General features: G+C 39.7%; 1 protein-coding gene across 2 annotated transcripts in view; it reads left to right on the forward strand.

The window, feature by feature from the left end:
* CCDC88C (coiled-coil domain containing 88C) overlaps positions 1-18,186 on the forward strand; it is a 96,161-nt gene that overhangs the window by 63,605 nt on the left and 14,370 nt on the right. For both annotated transcript variants that reach the window (XM_039712618.1, XM_039712620.1), the window contains exons 13-21: positions 309-490; positions 3,514-3,651; positions 5,047-6,117; positions 8,324-8,451; positions 9,319-9,460; positions 10,040-10,228; positions 10,600-10,761; positions 11,859-12,136; positions 16,816-16,959. In XM_039712618.1, the coding sequence (XP_039568552.1) occupies positions 309-490; positions 3,514-3,651; positions 5,047-6,117; positions 8,324-8,451; positions 9,319-9,460; positions 10,040-10,228; positions 10,600-10,761; positions 11,859-12,136; positions 16,816-16,959 (2,434 nt within the window). The remainder of the gene's footprint in view (positions 1-308; positions 491-3,513; positions 3,652-5,046; positions 6,118-8,323; positions 8,452-9,318; positions 9,461-10,039; positions 10,229-10,599; positions 10,762-11,858; positions 12,137-16,815; positions 16,960-18,186) is intronic.

Below are 18,186 nucleotides of genomic sequence, written 5' to 3' on the forward strand. Positions count from 1 at the left end.
TGGTATCACAGTATATTTTGTTACTAACATTAGACATGCTCCCAACATGACTAAAGCAAATTTAGGATGAATTAAGAAAGTAAGCAACTTTTTAGGTGGCTGGCTGTTCAGATAGTACCCTATGTATTAAAGGTATTAATGGTTATCTGTGAAAATTGGTTCTGTTTTTAACCAAGTATTTACTTAGCAGTCAAGCTGAAATTGTAAGACTGACAGCAATAATCTTCATCCAAGTGGATCTTGTGCACCTCAGAAAGAGATGTTGGTGAATTGATTAGTGCCACCTTCTGCTTCTCATGTTTCAACAGCCAGAAAGTCCTTTGTGTTTGAGTTGAATGAATGTGCTTCGAGTCGAATACTGAAGCTGGAGAAGGATAATCAGAGCTTGCAGAACACAATCCAAGAGCTGAGAGATGCCTCCTTGACCTCCAGAGAGAGCAGCCTAAAGTTTGTGGAACTGGAAAAGGAAAATCAGCAGCTTAGCAAAAAGGTAATTTGCTAACAGGAGCAAATGGAGCTCTTTGTGCACTGTGTTTAAAGAAACTACGGGCTGTGCAGCATTCCTGAATGATGAGAGTTTTCAGGGAGTTCACCCGTGATCTCCATAAGACTGACCATGATTTTGGTCCTGTCTATTTAATTGCATTCTAATGCAATTAAATTCTAATAATTTTATTTAATGCCTTCTACTTCACTGCCTGCTTACATGCGTCATTGTAAGAAAAAGTGGCTGTTCCTGTTAAGTAAAAGTTGGTTTTCAGTGCCTGTTTGCCCTGTCAAATTGTACTGTTCATTGTGTCCCTCTCTGTTGTCTCACAGAAAGGAAGCCATGGTCACATTGAACTATTTTTCTTTTTGAAAGTTAAATAATTTTTACATGTAAGTCAAATAAATTACACAGGTGAATTCAGGTTAGTATATTCTAAATGTCCATCTTGCCCTCCAGAGTCCTGGACCTGCCTTTTCTTTTTCTTGTCCTCTTAGCTGTTATAAATTCTCTAGTGTTTCTCTCTCTCTGCAAAGATCTCAGCTCTTTCCATCTTTGTAACAAACATGCAGGTCATCACTTTGTAAATTTACTTACATGTACGTGTGTTGCACTCTGTTATTAACTTTGATTACATTTAGCTGAAATGCCAGCTCAGTGCTTGTCCTTGTGAAACACACTGCTCACTTCACCTCCAACTACCAGCCTTACTTTAGTCTGACTAGTTACTTGATTCTTCAGTTCTGATTAATTGAGCCAAATGCTGCTGGGGAAAAAGGATGCTTCCTACTCTAAATTATAAAACATTTTCACGTTGGATTTATCCACATCCCCACCATTCATAAATTATCCAGAATATAAGGCTTATTTCTCCTTTTCCCATTACTTACACCTGTGTGTGTGAGACATTGATGCAATGATTTTAGTTCTGTTTGGCTTGCCTGTGAACTAGCTGAATCCCTTAAAGGACAAGGGGAGAAAGCACCTACATATAAAATGCTGCTTGTGGATTCCTAGGTTGTAGCTAGCCCATTTCTCTGCTAGGGAGAACAGTATCCAGCACTGGATCATTCTATTCTGTCTTCTGCAGAGATTCCTTTGCAGAAATCAGTTCTGCTTTTTTTTTTTTTTTTTTTTTGTGAAAAAGGAAAACTGCAAAGATTCAGTTCACTCTAATTTTCCTTCCATACTTCCATTTATGACCTCTTGTGTATAAGTAATCCAATCCAGCTCTAATTTACATACCTAAACCTGGAGATGGAGGCATAGAAAGCACTCAGCAGATACCTGTGGTGTACTGCAATTTAAATCACTTGAACAACTGTGATCAGCCTCTGGCTTTGCCCCAGGCAGATTCCTGTGGGCACCCCCTGTTATGGAACTGTATTGGTGCCAACAATTGTGATTCCCCTCAATTAGAATACCATAAGATGTGCCAGGGAAATAATAGGGAAAGTCTCTGATTTGTTACAAAATGTTTGCTACAGTGGGCAGGGGAGAGTGCAAGAGCTCTGGAGGAGTGTTAAAGTCAAGCACGTGTGAGTCAGAGGACAAGAGATAAAGAAGTACTTTTCTCAAATGTTCCATGTCTTTTGGGTTCTTTTGGTAACTTTCCTGAGATATCCATAGTAAAATGCTGTCTCCCTAAAGTTGTTTAACCGAGCTGAGATTTCATCCACTGTCTGAGACTTTCAAAAATTGTTGTTTGAATATGCTTATCTGCTGATCTAGTGGTTGGTGGGATCATGTAGCTGAGACGGGATTATTCAGAGACGCTATAAAGAAAAAGTTATGTACATTTTTTTTTCCTTTTTTACAGGGCTTTCAGAGGAGCTAGTAGTAGAAAACCCTCCTTTCAGGCACACTCAAGTAGTAGCAGTCCAAGTACCTGTCTGTTGTCTTTGCCCTGACTTACTGAAAAGAGCTGTAAATAGTAATATCTTACTTGCCTCCAGTTTTCTGGGAAGTGCAGATGAAGATCAGCTATTGCTGAGCTACTGAGTTTGTTGCAGCTTTCTCTGAAAAGCTCCTTTGAGACCAGTGAACCTCCACATGGTTACATTTCTGGCTGCTGAGCCCTCCTTATCTCCAATCTAGGCAGCCCTGCTTGTTTAAACACTTCCTGCAATGGGGGCATGTTGACATAGGCAGAGCCCAGCCTCCAGCTATTTCCCACTTGTAAGAATTAGGTTTAATACCCCTTTCATTGACATTTTCACTGTTGGCAGAGTTGATAATACCAAAGCAAAAATGAGCTGATACTTGTGTGGAGTTGTAGGTGCTCACAGTACTTTGCAAGTTTAAAAAGGAATTATTTCCTGACTTGGGGAGTATAGTTCCCAGAACCCAGAACCTCTTGGTTCTAATTACTGAAGAGCTACTGCTTTTCTGTTTTTCATGCATTACAAGTACAGCTTTCAAAATGAATAAGTAAGAAATCTTTGTTGTGGGACTGGAGCCTTATTCATAAATCTTTCAAACGTGGTGTTGTCACTTGCTGGGGAAAAGAGGGCCAGCAGAACACAGGGAGTGGGAGCATGAACTCGATCACTCCAGTGCTTTAGTGTTTTTCCTCTTCCTGTTTTAGATTGGTGTTTTGGTCTTTTAGTATTGTTGCTCACTGAATTGTCTTAATAACCACCTGCATTCACTGTCTCTCCATCAGTGATGGAGAGACTAGGAGGAGGCAAGTTCCTCAGGAAGAAACTTAATCCCTGTGGACAGGAGCACAACAGGGCATTCAGTAGGCAGGTGAACTGAGCATTTCTTACTGCTGTGCCTTATATGCTCTGATCTTAAAAGGCATGAAGAAACAGGATTATTAAGGTGGAGAAGATTCTTAGCACTGTGAGAAAAACAAGATAGTCCATTTCCTCTCTGAGACTGGTAACTGCAGGAGAGAGGGAGTTAATCTTTCAGCCATAGTCCCCGTCTCATTTCTCTCTGGTCTTCAAAATTGCTTAAAGTGCAGACAGTCCTTGTGTCCAGCTGTGGTTGATGTGTTTTGGTGTGTTCTCTTCACACAGATTGAGAAGTTGCAAAATCAAATTGAAAAAGAGAAGCAAAGCAATCAAGATTTGGAAACCTTGAGTGAGGAGCTGATAAAAGATAAAGAGCAGCTACAAGTTGTCATGGAGACTCTAAAAGCCGACAAAGACAGACAGGTGCAAATTTCTCAAATGTAATATAACAACATGTGCTCAGTAATGGTAATTCAGTGATGCCATTTACAGCATCTGGTTCTCTCTGGGAGATAAGGCAATTTGAGAGCTATTAAGGTTGAACTTGTTGAAATCTAGGTTAAAACCTTCCTCAAGTGTTAAAGCCCAGCATGTTTCACTGATTCCTGCTCTTGTTACCATAAGGGGATCTTCAGGCTATTATATGAACAGACATTCCCCCTTGAGGGAAAAAAGCCCTTGGATTTTACTAAATGGAATACCAACTGGTTTTAGGATGTGCAAATAAATCCCCATTTTGTTGCGGAAGGTTTGTCCTGTATGGCATGGTTGGTTGGGTTAAGGTTCTTTAGCCACCCAGCCTTTTTGCTCTATTTAAAAGAGATGTTGAGAAAGTGCTTATGTCTTCTGGAATGACATTTTAATTGCCCTTCAGCTTTTGCCACTGTGCTACAGTTCATGTGCAATGCCTGAAAACTCTTATTACAGGTTTGTGCATGTATCATCTGTACTCATTTGACAAATAAAAAAAATACAGACACAGATCATTAGAAACTGGTCTGAATTTTCTCAATCTGTATTAAAATTGCTCTGTTTTTGTGAGGTAAAAATTAAATAGCAAAATGTCTTATTTGTGTACTTTTTTTCATCTTGAAGTATTTTTACCCATACTTCTCTCCGGGAAACTGCACTTTACCAACAAAGTCTTACATTTAAATTAGAACAAATACAGACTCTTTGTGGCAGGAATTAATAGATGGTTTGAAGTTAGGGCAGGAAGTAAAACTATAAATATTCCCAGTTGTTAAAAATAGTAGTTTGTGATTTTTTCAGGTCTAGGCCCTTTTGATTTGTGTGGATGTTGTCTAGTATATGAATCAAATGCAAATTGCAGTCTAAATTACAATTGCATCAGCTGAAATTTGACCAGTGGGTTAAGTGTACTGCCTTACAGGAAGTGTGTCTTTAATGACATCTGTAACTACTATACATTTTCAAGTATTCTGAGGTTCCTGGCACCATACCAGGGATAATTTCAGTCTTCAGGTCCCCAAGATGAAGGTAAACGTAGATGGAAAGATACTCTCTATTAAGAATGATTTGTAACAAAGCATCTTCTCCAAGGTGTTCTATGAAGGTCCTCTATCTGCTTTCTCCTTCTGCCCCAGCCTTCTTGGATGGTAGCAGGAATGTAGCACAGTTTTTAATGTATTAAAATAAATTTTTAATAGCTTTTTTTCTTGGTTACCAAGTCAATAATTTGCTGAGAAATTTGTCTTGGATTAAATGGATATGATTTTGTTAACAGTCATCTCTCTGCATTAGGACTAATTTGTAGTACTAAGTAGATTAATAATATTTGCACAACTGTTTATGTAGATAAAGGACCTTAAACAAGAAAATGATCATCTTAATCAAGTTGTCTTATCCCTGAGACAAAGATCACAAGTGAGCAGCGAGGCAAGAGTGAAAGATATTGAAAAAGAGAACAAAATCCTTCATGAAACAGTAACCGAGACGAGTAGCAAACTGAGCAAGCTGGAATTTGAGAAGAAACAATTGCAAAAGGATTTTGAGCAGGTTAGAGAAAAAGTGGAAAGAGTGGAAGAAATGGAAAAAGAGCTCCACCGGCTGGAGAGGGAGAATGAACAGCTCACAAAAAAGGCAGCAGTGATGAAAATAGTGACAGAAAAAGTGGAAGTTCTTGAGCAAGAGAATGGTGATCTGGAAGTGGAAAATAGGAAACTGAGAAAATCCTTGGACACATTACAAAACATTTCCATCCGTCTTGGTGACCTGGAAAGGGACAACAAGCAGTTGGATGAAGAAAATCTGGAGCTTAGAAGAGTGGTAGAGACCATGAGATTTACCAGCACAAAAATGGCACAAATAGAAGCAGAAAATAAGGATTTGGAGAGGGAGAAAGAGGACTTAAGAAAGAATGTGGAAATGTTAAAAGCAATGAACAAGAAATCAGAGAGGCTGGAGCTAAGCTATCAAAGTATCAATTCTGAAAACCAGAGACTTCAGCAAATTGTGGAGAACAGCAGTAAAAAGATCCAGGAATTAGAAAAAGAAGTTCAAGGAATGGAGAGTGAAAATCAGATCCTCCAGAGGAACCTCGAAGAGCTAAAGGTTTCTGCCAAACGGCTAGAGAGCTTAGAAAAGGAAAACAAAGCCCTAGAACAAGGCATGTCTCAGCTAGAAAAAGACAAAAAAATGCTAGAGAAAGAAACAAAACGGCTTTGGCAGCAAGTGGAGCTGAAAGATGCTATTTTGGATGACAGTACAGTAAAGCTAGCAGTCGCTGAGAAGGAAAACAAGACACTAGAAAAGGAAATTGCTCGATTCAGAGAGTCATCTTGTAAACTGAAAGAGTTTGAAAAGGACAATAAAGACCTCCTAAAGCAAGTTACAATTGATAAGAGAACACTAGCTACTCTGAGAGAGGTAAGCAAGACAATTCTACTGGGTTCTATGCTGCTATTTTTTTTTTCCCAGCTCAGTGAAGTACTGAAGGGAGATGTATATAATCTGTCCCATATAATCTGTCGACAGATCTTCACAGCCTTAACAACAGTCACTTGAAAGAGTTGCCTTGGAAAGTAGAACATGCCAAGAACTGCTCTTGGTGCAGTTGTGCAGTGTCCACTTAGTGTCCACAATACAGTCTCAAAGTTACATCTTTTTTCATGCAGAATAAAATTTTACAACAGCTTTTATGTGGTGCCTGTTAACCAAAGACTCTGATACTTTCTCTTACTATACCTACAAAATTGTTTGCTAACTTCAGAGTTCCAGCAGGGGAGATTGACTCTCAGGTCTAGAAATTTCTGGCACTGAGGACACATAGACATCCCTGTTCTGAAGGAGACAAAATCACTCCAAATGACCAACCTAAACCAGCTGCACCAAGATTTTGCTTTACAGCTACCTTACAGCATCTTTCCCCAAATGCTTCCCTGCTGGATGAGAGCAGCAGTGATCTCTCCCTGCACCAAACACTAGCAATTGGCAATCTGAGGATGTGTGTGCTAGAGTCTGACACTCCTATAAGTGGCCTATGAGCAGATTCAGATTATTGTAACTTATTGTCTGTCCTGGCTGCTGTTGTCCTGCCAGACCATATTTCCTGTGAAGGACTATTAAAAGGAATAAGGATTGTGCTGCAGTAGCTCAGTGAAATAGATCAGTTTAGCAAGATTAATACAGTAAGCAATTGCTTACTTTAAGATTTAGTTTTATTTCAATTTTTGAAGCATTAGTGTAATTTTGAGGAGGAGAAATAAAGACTGTCAGAAACACTTGACACAGTCCCAAGTTATGTTTCTCTCCAACTTCTCTTAAAAATTATTAAAACAATATAATTTCTGAGAAGGCTCCTCTATAATCTTTCCATTCTCAGAATTTTGCAAATTTCCAGTGGTGCAGACCCATATAGTAGCCCATCTTCTTTTTCATAGTTAGTTTCTATATATCCTGCAGAAGGAGTTCATGGATGTTGAACATCCTCTTCACAGATCACTGGACTAGCACTGGCTTTAATCTTGTTTTTTACCTTGCCATGTGAATGAATTCATGGCTAAATTTTTAATGTCAGAGTACCTACAGTTTAACAAAGTATTTTAGTAATTTTTTTTCTGGATTCTGTTTGATATTCAGGATTTTTTTTTATTTCAAGTTTTTCTGTAGCTTTTTTGTTCTTTTTTCATGTGTTGTCTAAGAAAACTTTTAGCAGAAACACAAGCAATGTAGATCTCTGTGGTGTATTTGTATTTCAGAGAATTTTGAATGGTAGGGATCTTCACACTTACCTATGCACCAAAAATAATCTGTCCTTTTAAGAAATGCAGGCTGGCACTATGTCTCCCCAGGCCATTTCCACACAGACCACTTTACTGGCATGACAGCATTGTCCCAATATCCGTTCTGGTACAGCACCACCAAGTCTTCTCCTTGTGTGACTTCCTTGCTGGTTTCTGCTTTAGTTTCTTCCCAAAGAAACCCAAATGAAACCAGGCTGCATCAGTAGATACCAGAATAAGTGACCAAGCTCTCCTGTCCAGAGCTGTCTTGTCTCTTAGTCTGCAGCGTAGTTACAGTTTTGAAATTTTGGGCAGTAATTTACCATATGTGAGAAACTCAGTGCATTATTCACTGCTGACCCTGTTACCAAGTCCCTTGGGAATAACATCATAGCCACAATACCTCAGGAGACTTCCATACCAGAGTCCTGTTGTGTGTGTGTACCAGTGCTGGCAGGGCTTTTTGTCCTAGCTGAGAGGTGGAAACTCCCTCTGCTGGTGTCCCCTGCCCTGCACACATCCTTGTGTGGCACAGAGATGGCATGGTGCCTCCTGGCCCACACATTCCCTCCTTCAGCAGGCAGGCACAAAGCCAGTGTTGGCAGAAGTAGTTCAGTACAGTGAGTGAAACAAAGGCCAAAAGAAGCATTCTGCAGTTTTATTTCAAGTGACCTATAAATAAAACCAATCAGTTTAATTCTGCACTCAGCTGTCACTGATGAAGAATGTTAGCTGACCTTGAAACTAGGATTTTATCAAATGAATTTTTCAGTACTCTTAAAAAAATGTATAGTGCTGGATAATTACCACCACCTTTTGCATAGCAACTAATTGTGTTAATGCTGTTTCAGGATTTGGTTCTGGAGAAGCTGAAGAGTCAAAAGTTGTCTAGTGAGCTGGAAAAACTGAGCCAGGAATTGGAGAAGATGGGATTGAACAAAGAGCTGCTGCTGGAGGATGATAATGGCAATGATGACACGTAAGGAAACTGAGCCCTTCTAGTCATTCTTTGGACTCAGCCTAACTGAAGCCCTTTGCCTTTCTTTTTGGTTCTCATCTGCCTCCTTGCCATTACCCTTAACAGTTTTGGACATAAACCACATTTTTCTGAGGCAAACTTGGCAGCATACTGTAAGTTTTGCAAAACATTTTCTTGGGTGGAAGGAAGAAATGCCCCTTTCTCTCTCCATGCTTGTGGTGTCACTGCAGTTCCTCTGTACTCCCCAGCAGAGCAGCTGGGTAGCTGTTTGTGTGTATTTCTCTTCATGTAGAATGGTGTCTATTAAACAGTGTCTGTCATTACTTCATGTTACTGATTCAGATACCTATTAATATAAACATAGATGTTGCCTAAGAAATATCTGAGGGTAAGGAATTCCTTTGTGAGTTCTTTAGTAATGAACAGAAAATCCCAACAACCTGTGTCTATATTGGCTTCTTGGTAGGACCTGCTTAGAGTAACGTACCCATCTTGTAGGAATCTTTAAACTGTGGATCTTCCTCCTTGTTAAGAATCTACAAAAGAGCCATAAGAAGAGTTTTTCTGTAGTACAATTAAGGGAAAAAAGAGAAACTTATTTTCTTTCAAGTAATGTAACTCTTTGATATTTCTGTAGAACCATGCTGGCACTAATCTCTATTAAAATTTATTGGATTTTCCATTTTCCCCAGCTATAATATATGAGTAGCAATCTGCAGCAGTAGAGGAAATAATTTTCCTGAAGAAGCAAGCATGTATAATTTAACATGCAGTGAGACTGGGAACAGGTGAAGGTGAAGTCTGCTGTTTAGATGGTGGCTCATATCCTAGTGGCAGACATTGGAAAGCTATTATCATATTTTTCAGAAAATACAAGGTTCTGGAAAGCAAAACGGAATCAGCACTAAAGTCAACTCTAGCTGTGAAAGAGGAGAAGATTGCAATGCTGGAAGCTCAAGTGAAAGACTTTCTGAACTTGAACCAGCAGTTACAGAATGATCTAAATATGGTAAGAACTTAAGTGAATTTTAATTTTTGACATTGCAGTTCTGCACATTCACATATTTGGGGATTTTTTGGTTTGATTTTTTTGAAGGACAGGTTTGTTCTTCTCCTTGCCTTTCCCTATACACATCCTTTCCAAGAACCTTTTTTTCACTGGACTGCCTTTTTTTGTCCCTTTCTATGTAATGACACAAAATTAATAAAAAAATTTTGGGCTAGGGGCACATCAGGAGGGGTTTTCTTGGATAACTTCTCTTTGTAGATCTCTTTTCCCATGGGGTTTTTTTCATTGGTGTGGCTGTGTTTTTCTGCCTGTTTAATGGGAACAAGGGCTGAGGAAGACTGCAGTTCTGCCCTAAGAACAGCCTGTTTGTTAGGTGACAGTGAGCTTGAGTCTGGAGGCCAAGAGACATGGATTCTTCCCTGTGTCTGTGTCTCAGCTTCCCTCTCTGTGAAGTGGGGTAATGGTTGTTGAATCTCTGAAAGTCTGTACAGTGCAAGAGAGGAGTGACATATCTCATCATTATTAATGCAGTATTGCGGTTCCCTCAGTGGTGAAGGTTGTTGCTTGTTGACTGTGTAGGTGAAGAAGGACTTTGATGCACTTAAGCAGACTCAGCAGGATGGACAGTGTGCTCAGAAGTCACTGAGGAATTCAGCGGAGAAACTCATTGCCAACCAGCAAGTGAATGAGAAATTGGAAACAGGGCACCAAGAGGCCACCACAGAGCTGCTGAAACTGAAGGACAGGGCCATTGAACTGGAAAGGAATGTAAGCCTTCTCCTATTTCCTCTTAGTTCATAGACTTCTCTTGTGCTCTTGAGTGGGTTGGTGGAAACTGGATTTTTGAGTTTAAAGGAATCTGGTAGGTTTTCTGGAGCACACAAGTTGCCAGATTCCTTGGGTGTCTCTTAGGACTGCATGGGACTTAAGTGCTTCATGTGTCTTGTGTGCTACTTGCAAGGAGTAATCCTGTGTGTTAACATCTGTCCTACCTTCGTTTAATGCTGTAAAGAGGGTTTTTATGCCTTTGTTGCAGAATGATCATCACTAATTGGTTCTCATCTTTGAAAGGACTCCAGATAATCAGGACAGCTGTTTCTTTTATTCCTGTCACCCCTCCAATACCATCTCTCTTTCAGAATGCAGCCCTGCATACTGAGAAACAGCTGCTTAAGGAACAGCTAAAGCATTTGGAAACACAGAATGTCTCCTTCAACAATCAGATCCTGACACTACAGAAGCAAAATGTCTTCCTTCAAGAGCATAACACTGCCCTGCAGACACAGACAGCCAAACTCCAGGTCAGAACATCCTTGTGCCTCTGTGCCACAGCTGACAGCTAATAATGAAATGTTTGTGTTGGTAGGCTGATGTAATGATGGAAAGATGAAGCCCAGGAGGTGGAGCTTAGTTTGAGATCTGAATTTCTCCAAGCTAGAAGGGAAATTGAGTTTGTAGCTAATGTCTGGTAGCTACCTTCAGCAAGAAGGTGGTTATTTAGAGAGAATAAAATTAAAATTAATACAGCAAAATCCAGATATGTTATTCCAGAAGCTATACTTCTGAAATTAAAAAAAGCTTTTCTTTTTTGTATTAATGCTATGCCTGTGAAAGACCTCAGCAGAAATGGAAAGAGGACACAAGTCAGCTCCCCACAGGCATTGTAGCAGTGAGCTCCAATGACAGTTTTTAGACAAAATGTCAAAGTTGCCAGTGAAAAGATACTCTTAAAAATTACTCGACTTAAAAAATAAACTTACTTTGAGAAAAAGACTAGTTTCAAAGGACAACATTGGATTAACTCTTATTTCTCTGCGTGACTTTCACTTTTCAAACTTTTCCTCCTGCATGTTCAGAGATGGAGAGATGGGGGGTTTCTGTTTTCATTAATTGTTTCCCATCTGTAATTGACTTATATAAAATCAGTGCACCATCTCTCTACTGAAACCAGACTTGTTAGGAGTACTGCTCACAGTGTTAGGAGTGTTGTCCATAGTGGTGCAGTTAATGTTTCTGAGTTTGGGTGAACTTGAGTTTCATTACTTGTACACAAATGCAGGGTAACTTTTGACTCATGATTTTCAGAGATGCAGTTGAGTTGTGAGTATTCCAGATCATCTTGGTCTTTGGGCTCAAGAGCTTCTGGTAAAATAGTGTACTTTCAGTTTAGAGGTTATTGTGATAATTATCTTACTACTGACAGCATAGCTTTATTTGGTGCATACTGCCAACAGTAATTCCAAGATGATGTCAAATTGTACATAGATGTCTTGAGTCGACAAGGCAGTGTAGGCACTCTTGACTAACTCTATATGGGTGTAAGCTGCTACAAAATGTTTGTTGTATGTACCAGTAGATGTGAATAAGTAATACTTACTTTTTCCTTGCAAAACTTTAGGTAGAAAATTCAACTCTCAGCTCCCAGAGTGCTTCACTGACAGCCCAGAATGCTTTATTGCAAAATCAGCAGACAGCCAAGGAGAACGAGAATGAAAATCTACTGAAACAGAAGGAGCAGCTGAAAGCTGAGTACGAGTCATTGCTTCAGGACCATGAACACCTTGCCTCACTGCATGAACGGCAGTCTGCTGAGTATGAAAAGCTGATAAATCAGCACAGCTGCCTGAAAACATTACACAAAACCCTGGATCTGGAGCACAAAGGTCTGCGTGAGAGGTACGCTCACTCCTCAGGGGTATAGTGTAGTGAGAATGTGCCTATGTTAAAATTTTAGCCTTAAATGTTGTCTCCCATTACAAACAGAAAGTAAGTTGTTGCCCTGACAAAGTGCCTAGTCATTCCTATTGTCATTGGGACATTAGATGAAAATATTTGCAAAGCTCTAGATTTTAGATCTCTAAAAGTGGCAGGACAGAGGTGACCGATGATATTCAGCAAACATGGCCTTGGATCTCGGATGCTTTGTCAGAAGTAACTTAAATGCTTCTACTACATTTAAGGATTTGTGATATAATAATATACAGCCTTAAAAACATTCTCCAGTTCTACTGTGTGGAGTCTCTCTTCTAACCATAAAGTCTGCAGGTTGCCTATGTGTGAGTAGTGTGAGTCTTGAGAAATTCCAATAATTGAACCTCATGGCATCCGTGTCATGTCAAAGGAAGCTCTCTGAAGGAAGCTATATTGACCTAACTATGAGATAGTGATGGATTATTAATTTTCTTGTGGTTCTCATAATCTAAAGCCTTTGCTTCAGGCCCTTCAGTTGAATTAGGAAATCAGTAGACTTAATTGTTTAGTCTCTAGTCACTGTCATTTTCTGACAATTGTGCATGGATTGAACAATATACATAATGTATTACTACAAAAATGCTGCTCTGCCTACCTCTCAATGGTCTCGTATAGTTTTTCAGTGATCTTCCTCAAAACACTTTTATTTAGATTTAATTTCTGTGCAAGATCATGAGTTGGGTTCAGAGCAGCTTAGTGGTGATCCTTGATGGTGGACTGAAAACTGGTGCTAAACTTTTCTTCCTGAAAGACTAAGGAGCTGGCAAATAGAATGTGTGGTAGATTTTTATAAAGTACAGAAGTAAACTATTGTGATTAAAATATCCACTGGGGCTGTGTGACAGGACAGCTGCTTGGCTGTCAACTAAATGAGCTGTAAGTGATTACACAGACATTGCTCCTGCTTACCAAGTCTTTCTCAGACTGATTAATGGTTCTCATTGATTCAGGCTTTGCTTGAGATTACTACACTGCAGTGTGTTAAGGCAATTTGCTGTGTTCTTTCTTTGCTTGATGACGACCAAGCACTAAGCAGCTCTAGCCTAAGGAAAAAATGTTTTTCAAAGAATGGGTTATCTATAGAGGTAGGTGCTTGGGTCACCACTGTAATCATTAACAGTTTGGATTCTCTTTCTGAGATGTGACTCCTAGTGAGAGGTGTTGCAGGGGAGCAGATGGTGGCCTTCTCTATATTCAAAACAAGTTGAGTTTGGCAGTACTAAGTGTGCAGTATCCTCCTCAGCCAATCAGTCTTAAAATATACTTATCATGGTGATTTGTCCAAGGACTCCATTTGGCTGTCAGGAAAAAAGCCACAAGCTACTTTTTTAGTGCATGTTTTGTTCTCCCTCTATCATGTGCTGATGAGGGAGCAGAAGGGAGAAAGAGTAGCAAAAGAAAAGTTTTCTTACACCTTTTCTTTTTATCTGAGGTATTTGACTGCTAAGAAGGAATATTTCACTTTCAAGTTCAGCTAGAATGCACCACCTTCTAAATTTTCCCCTCAGCAGCTCAGTACAACCAAGAGGTTTTCTTGTGTGGTGTTGAGGAGATGGGTTTTGCATGTCACAACTCCAAGGTGATTGGTTTTCCTCAGCTGGTGACAGCACTGTAATCAGGGTTCTGTTGCTTAAGGCAGGATTACACCTCCACACAAACCTGTGACTGCAGCTTGTCTAGGAAGATCCACAGCAACTTGAGTTAGCTTGTGCATGTCCAACAACATGAACAGCCAAGGTCCCAAAGGTTTGTGTAGGTCACTCTGCTGCATTCTAACCACTGAATATTTTCTGCACCTGAGAAAACTTCTTTAAACCTCTTTTGGTTCTGTCTGCACATATTAACACTGCAGTGGGGATTTAATAATGGGTTGTTTGTAGCTGCAGTGAAATGGCCTGTCATAGCCCAGCAAACCACAGATCTGTGGGTTTGGCTTAAGCAAGAAGAGGAGAGTTAATATGTTAGGGTCATTTTACCATTAATAGCAGTTTTTTGACTTTGAGGTGTCTGTCTGACAGTCTCAGTGAACAAAGGTTTGGTTTCTTCTGCATTTTTGAAATTGCTTTACATATTGCATGCTACTAAGGGAAGGTAATAATTTTGTAGCTACAGATGATTAACAGATCCCTGAGCATTTCTTTGTGGCTTAGTCTGGAGAAGTCTAATCCTGCAGAGAACTGGGAAAAGAATCTCTGCTTTGTAGGGTTACATATTGCAGGGAGTTGTATTATCATGTACCAGTGCTTTTCTGTAAGAAAAAGAACTACCAGGCAAAGGATATTTTCTTTTCCTTTTGTCACACTTTTCATCATTTTCAAAGTTATCTCAGTCACAAATAGCTATTTCTCCCCATAGTATTTCTCCCCAAAAAGCAGCAGAAAGAATAAAAGCCAAAAGGAGTAAAGAGGACTACATTTCCTCAGTCCTAGGAATGGATTGTGTCAGAACCAAAATGAATTCTGTATGCATGTATAAGAAAATCTTTTTGAAACTCCTAAGAGCCTGATGCTTTAAAAAATGAAATAAACATGAGTGTTGAATAGTCTACAGGAAGGAAAACCTGGTCCCTGGTGGTAGAGCTTGTCAGGTTGTACAGATTGTGCTCAAATTGTAGACTCCACGCTGAATCTCTACTACAAGAAGATTTTGCCTGAGGATTTCATCAGGGCTCTGGACACAAACAGTCATTTCCATTTTTGCAGACAGTCTCTCTCCTCTTTCTCACCTTCCACCTCACAACTAGGGGAGCAGCTGTGGTCTACCTCGGGCTCAGTGTGGCAGCCGATGGTGCTGAGCATGGCTGGCAACGCTGGACCAGTATTCTGCTTCTCTCTGAGGAGCCCTTTTTAAAACATAGAGGGCTTGGATAAAAATGAACAGAGTAGCCCTATCATACAGAGACAGCAAAAGAATTTACAGTGCAATTTCTGCAGACAGAGCCATGGTAATCTCTGCCAAAGGACTGGCTGGAGTTTGTCTTCTCAGACTCTGCATTGGCACACACAGTCTGTCTAAAATGCTTCTTGGAGCTGGATGTGAAACCTTCCTCTGCTTTCAGGTTCTTCCATTTGTTGTATGGACATTGAATTTGAAATGTCCCAGAGCTGAATGGAGCGAGAAAGCAAATAAATAAGGTTAATTAAACTCTACTGCTGTTACTGGGAATGAGTAGCATAAAGCAGCTTTTGTCTGGGAGACAGGTACTTTCCTGTGTGGCCCTTCAATGGACTGGAATTTGGGACAGGCTGTAATTTGACCCTGGGATGAATGGAATGGTAGCCTGAAAGAAAAATAAGTTGGCAGGAGTCAGTGTATTTGGTGCTGTCTGCTGGTTTTGGTTTTGTTTTGAAGTTTTCATGTCTGCAGAGTAACTGTGCCCTGCATTCATCTCTGCTGGCATGAGAGTCACAGAAAGATGCTTGTTCTCTTTAGCTTTTTAAGCAATGCTGCATCTTTGGCCTAGAGTCTGTTTTAAATGTGCTTGGAAGAGTATTTCTCCATTTTTGACACAGATATACCTGATAGTTTGGGGCAATACCCTTTTATTACAGTGACCAAAAACTGTGCTGATGACTTTTGACATTGACTGCACCAATGGCCCCAGTGGCCTCTGCTGGTGTGTATGGGCACAGATTCTGACAGAAGCCACCAGAAGGAAAAAAGATCTGGGAACAGCTTGCTGCCTTGTGAAGTGACTTCAGTCCACCCCGTTCTTCTCAGTTTTCTGGATGCAGGTGGTGTAGCACCTCAGGGAGGCTGAGCCTGCCTAATCCATGCCTGTGCCAAATATCAGGGAAGCTGATCCACACCTTGGTTACTTTAGCATTCCAGAGATCAAAATTAGAGAGGGCTGATGCCATCAGCCCTCCCTCTCTCCCCATCTCTCTGCCCTGAATGGTTCATGCACAAGCTACATAAACCAAATAATAGTGGAAGCCTGGATGTGAACACTGGTTTTGCTCTTGGTTTTTTCACTAATGAGCAGATAGAGCAACCCAAGCAGGTGAGTCAGCCTCTGCTTACAGGTGTTTTGCTGTCAACTCACTGATACCTCATCATCTGTCTGGAATATGCAGATTAGTAGATATGCAGGATGCCATTACCTATGCATATAACCTAATATGGATTAGGTGGCTATCTAACAAAGTCCTGCTCATTGCACTGTTTTCCTGTTGCTTTTTGGGAGCTACTTTCTACTCAGGTTTTTGACTCTTACCACTGTCAGTTATTTGTTACTGGGATTCCAGTTTAGTGGTGTGGTTTCCACTCTGCAGAATCTCATGCTTTTACTAAATGACCAGAATCTGAAATTGAAGTAAGATTATGGCAATTGTGTTCCAGTTTCCTTAAAAAATGCTTTTCTTTTTCTTATTTTTTCCTAAAGTCTTCTCTGCTGAATTGTATACTAAGTTTAATTTTCATGCATAGTGCTGAATTGTTCAGCTTTGGTAGAAGTTTAACCACATAAATGTGGATGAAATAAATAAAGCTGGAGAAAAAAAGATGCTTTCTAATCATTGTGGTATTACCTATTAAAAATATTAACCCGGAGGAAGAAAAATGTTTGAATGAAAGCTGAGGGCATGCTATTCCTCCTTTTGCAGATACAACAGTTTAACAAAACACAAGGCAGAATTGGAAGAGTTGGAATTGGTTTTAAAAACTGAGAGAGAGGTTTTGCAACAAGAGAGAAGATCAAATGCAATAACCACTGGGGAAAATCAGAAGCTGAGGGAGGAACTGGACAGGTATGGTTCCTTTGCTAAATTGCTATATATATATATATAAAAGTCAATTATGCAAAACACGGGTGTGTTGCTTTAGCTCTGAAGTACCTTCATATAATGTGCCTGTTCTTTTTTCTCTATTTTGATATTGTTTATTTGGTAACTTTTACTTGTTGAAGATCGTCAGCTTCATGAATACTGGTACTGTTATTTGGTGCTTCAGACTTGGGACCTTTGCTCATACAAAATAAGCTTCCACATGTGGTTGGTTCAGTTCAAAAGCATTTTCTGCAATGAATTGTTTCCAAGTACTTGCCTTTAGGCAGAATTACAAATGCCTAAGCCCCCAAATTATACTGGGTTTTTACCCCTTGAGGAGCACTGGCTTGTGGTTTTTACACCATTGTTTATTTTCTGCTGCCCAGAGAAAACTGCCATTCCTGTTATTAAAAGCAGTCTTAGAGACTCTTGATCAGTGGGTAGATGTTAACTTATGGCAGAGCCCTTCTGAGAGCCACACCCAAAAACCTCCCTGTAGGCTCGTTCATGCTACAAAGGTGTTCTGAGAATCTATTTGGTACAAATAAGGGGCCAAAACCACATCAAGTTGAGGCAATGTCAAGTTGAATCATATTTAAAAATCACATTTTAAGTTGAGCTACAATTGTACAAGTGTACTTTAGAGCAGCACAGAGCTCTTGAGAGATTTTTTCAAATTTTCTGTTCCTAATTAATTTTCTTAGGGACAAAGATGTTGCATAATATTGATTGCAGGGCTGGCAGAGGGCCAGGCCTATCTGTCAACAGATACAGAACTTAATCTGTTCATTTAGTTATTTAATGTTATACCTTCATGGTTTGTAGACATTTTTAGATTTACCTAAAAGTGTAAAAGAATGCCACAGTATCTTCTTGCAACACCACAGTGTTTCTCACTTAAGGACACTTAAATGTTCATATTTCATGCATTAGGATAAAAAAAATAACATGTGAGTTTTCTTTATTTGTGCCAAATAGAGCTGCCTTTATATCCCAGTGCTCTTAAATACATTGTGCCTCAGAAATTTGTGGTGTGGTTCTTACATATTGAAGAAATAGCAGTTTTACTTCTCATGTATTTTCCTTTCAGTTCTTTTGTAAATTTGAAATTTTTTATGATGTTACCACTACTTCTAAAATTTTATGAAATGTTAGAATAAAAATGTTCTTAGGAGTTACTCTTTGGAACTATGTTTGATTTGGTGAGAG

Source organism: Passer montanus, unplaced genomic scaffold (genome assembly GCF_014805655.1).
Source record: "Passer montanus isolate IOZ18808 unplaced genomic scaffold, ASM1480565v1 scaffold27, whole genome shotgun sequence".
In the NCBI taxonomy this organism is placed as follows: domain Eukaryota; kingdom Metazoa; phylum Chordata; class Aves; order Passeriformes; family Passeridae; genus Passer; species Passer montanus.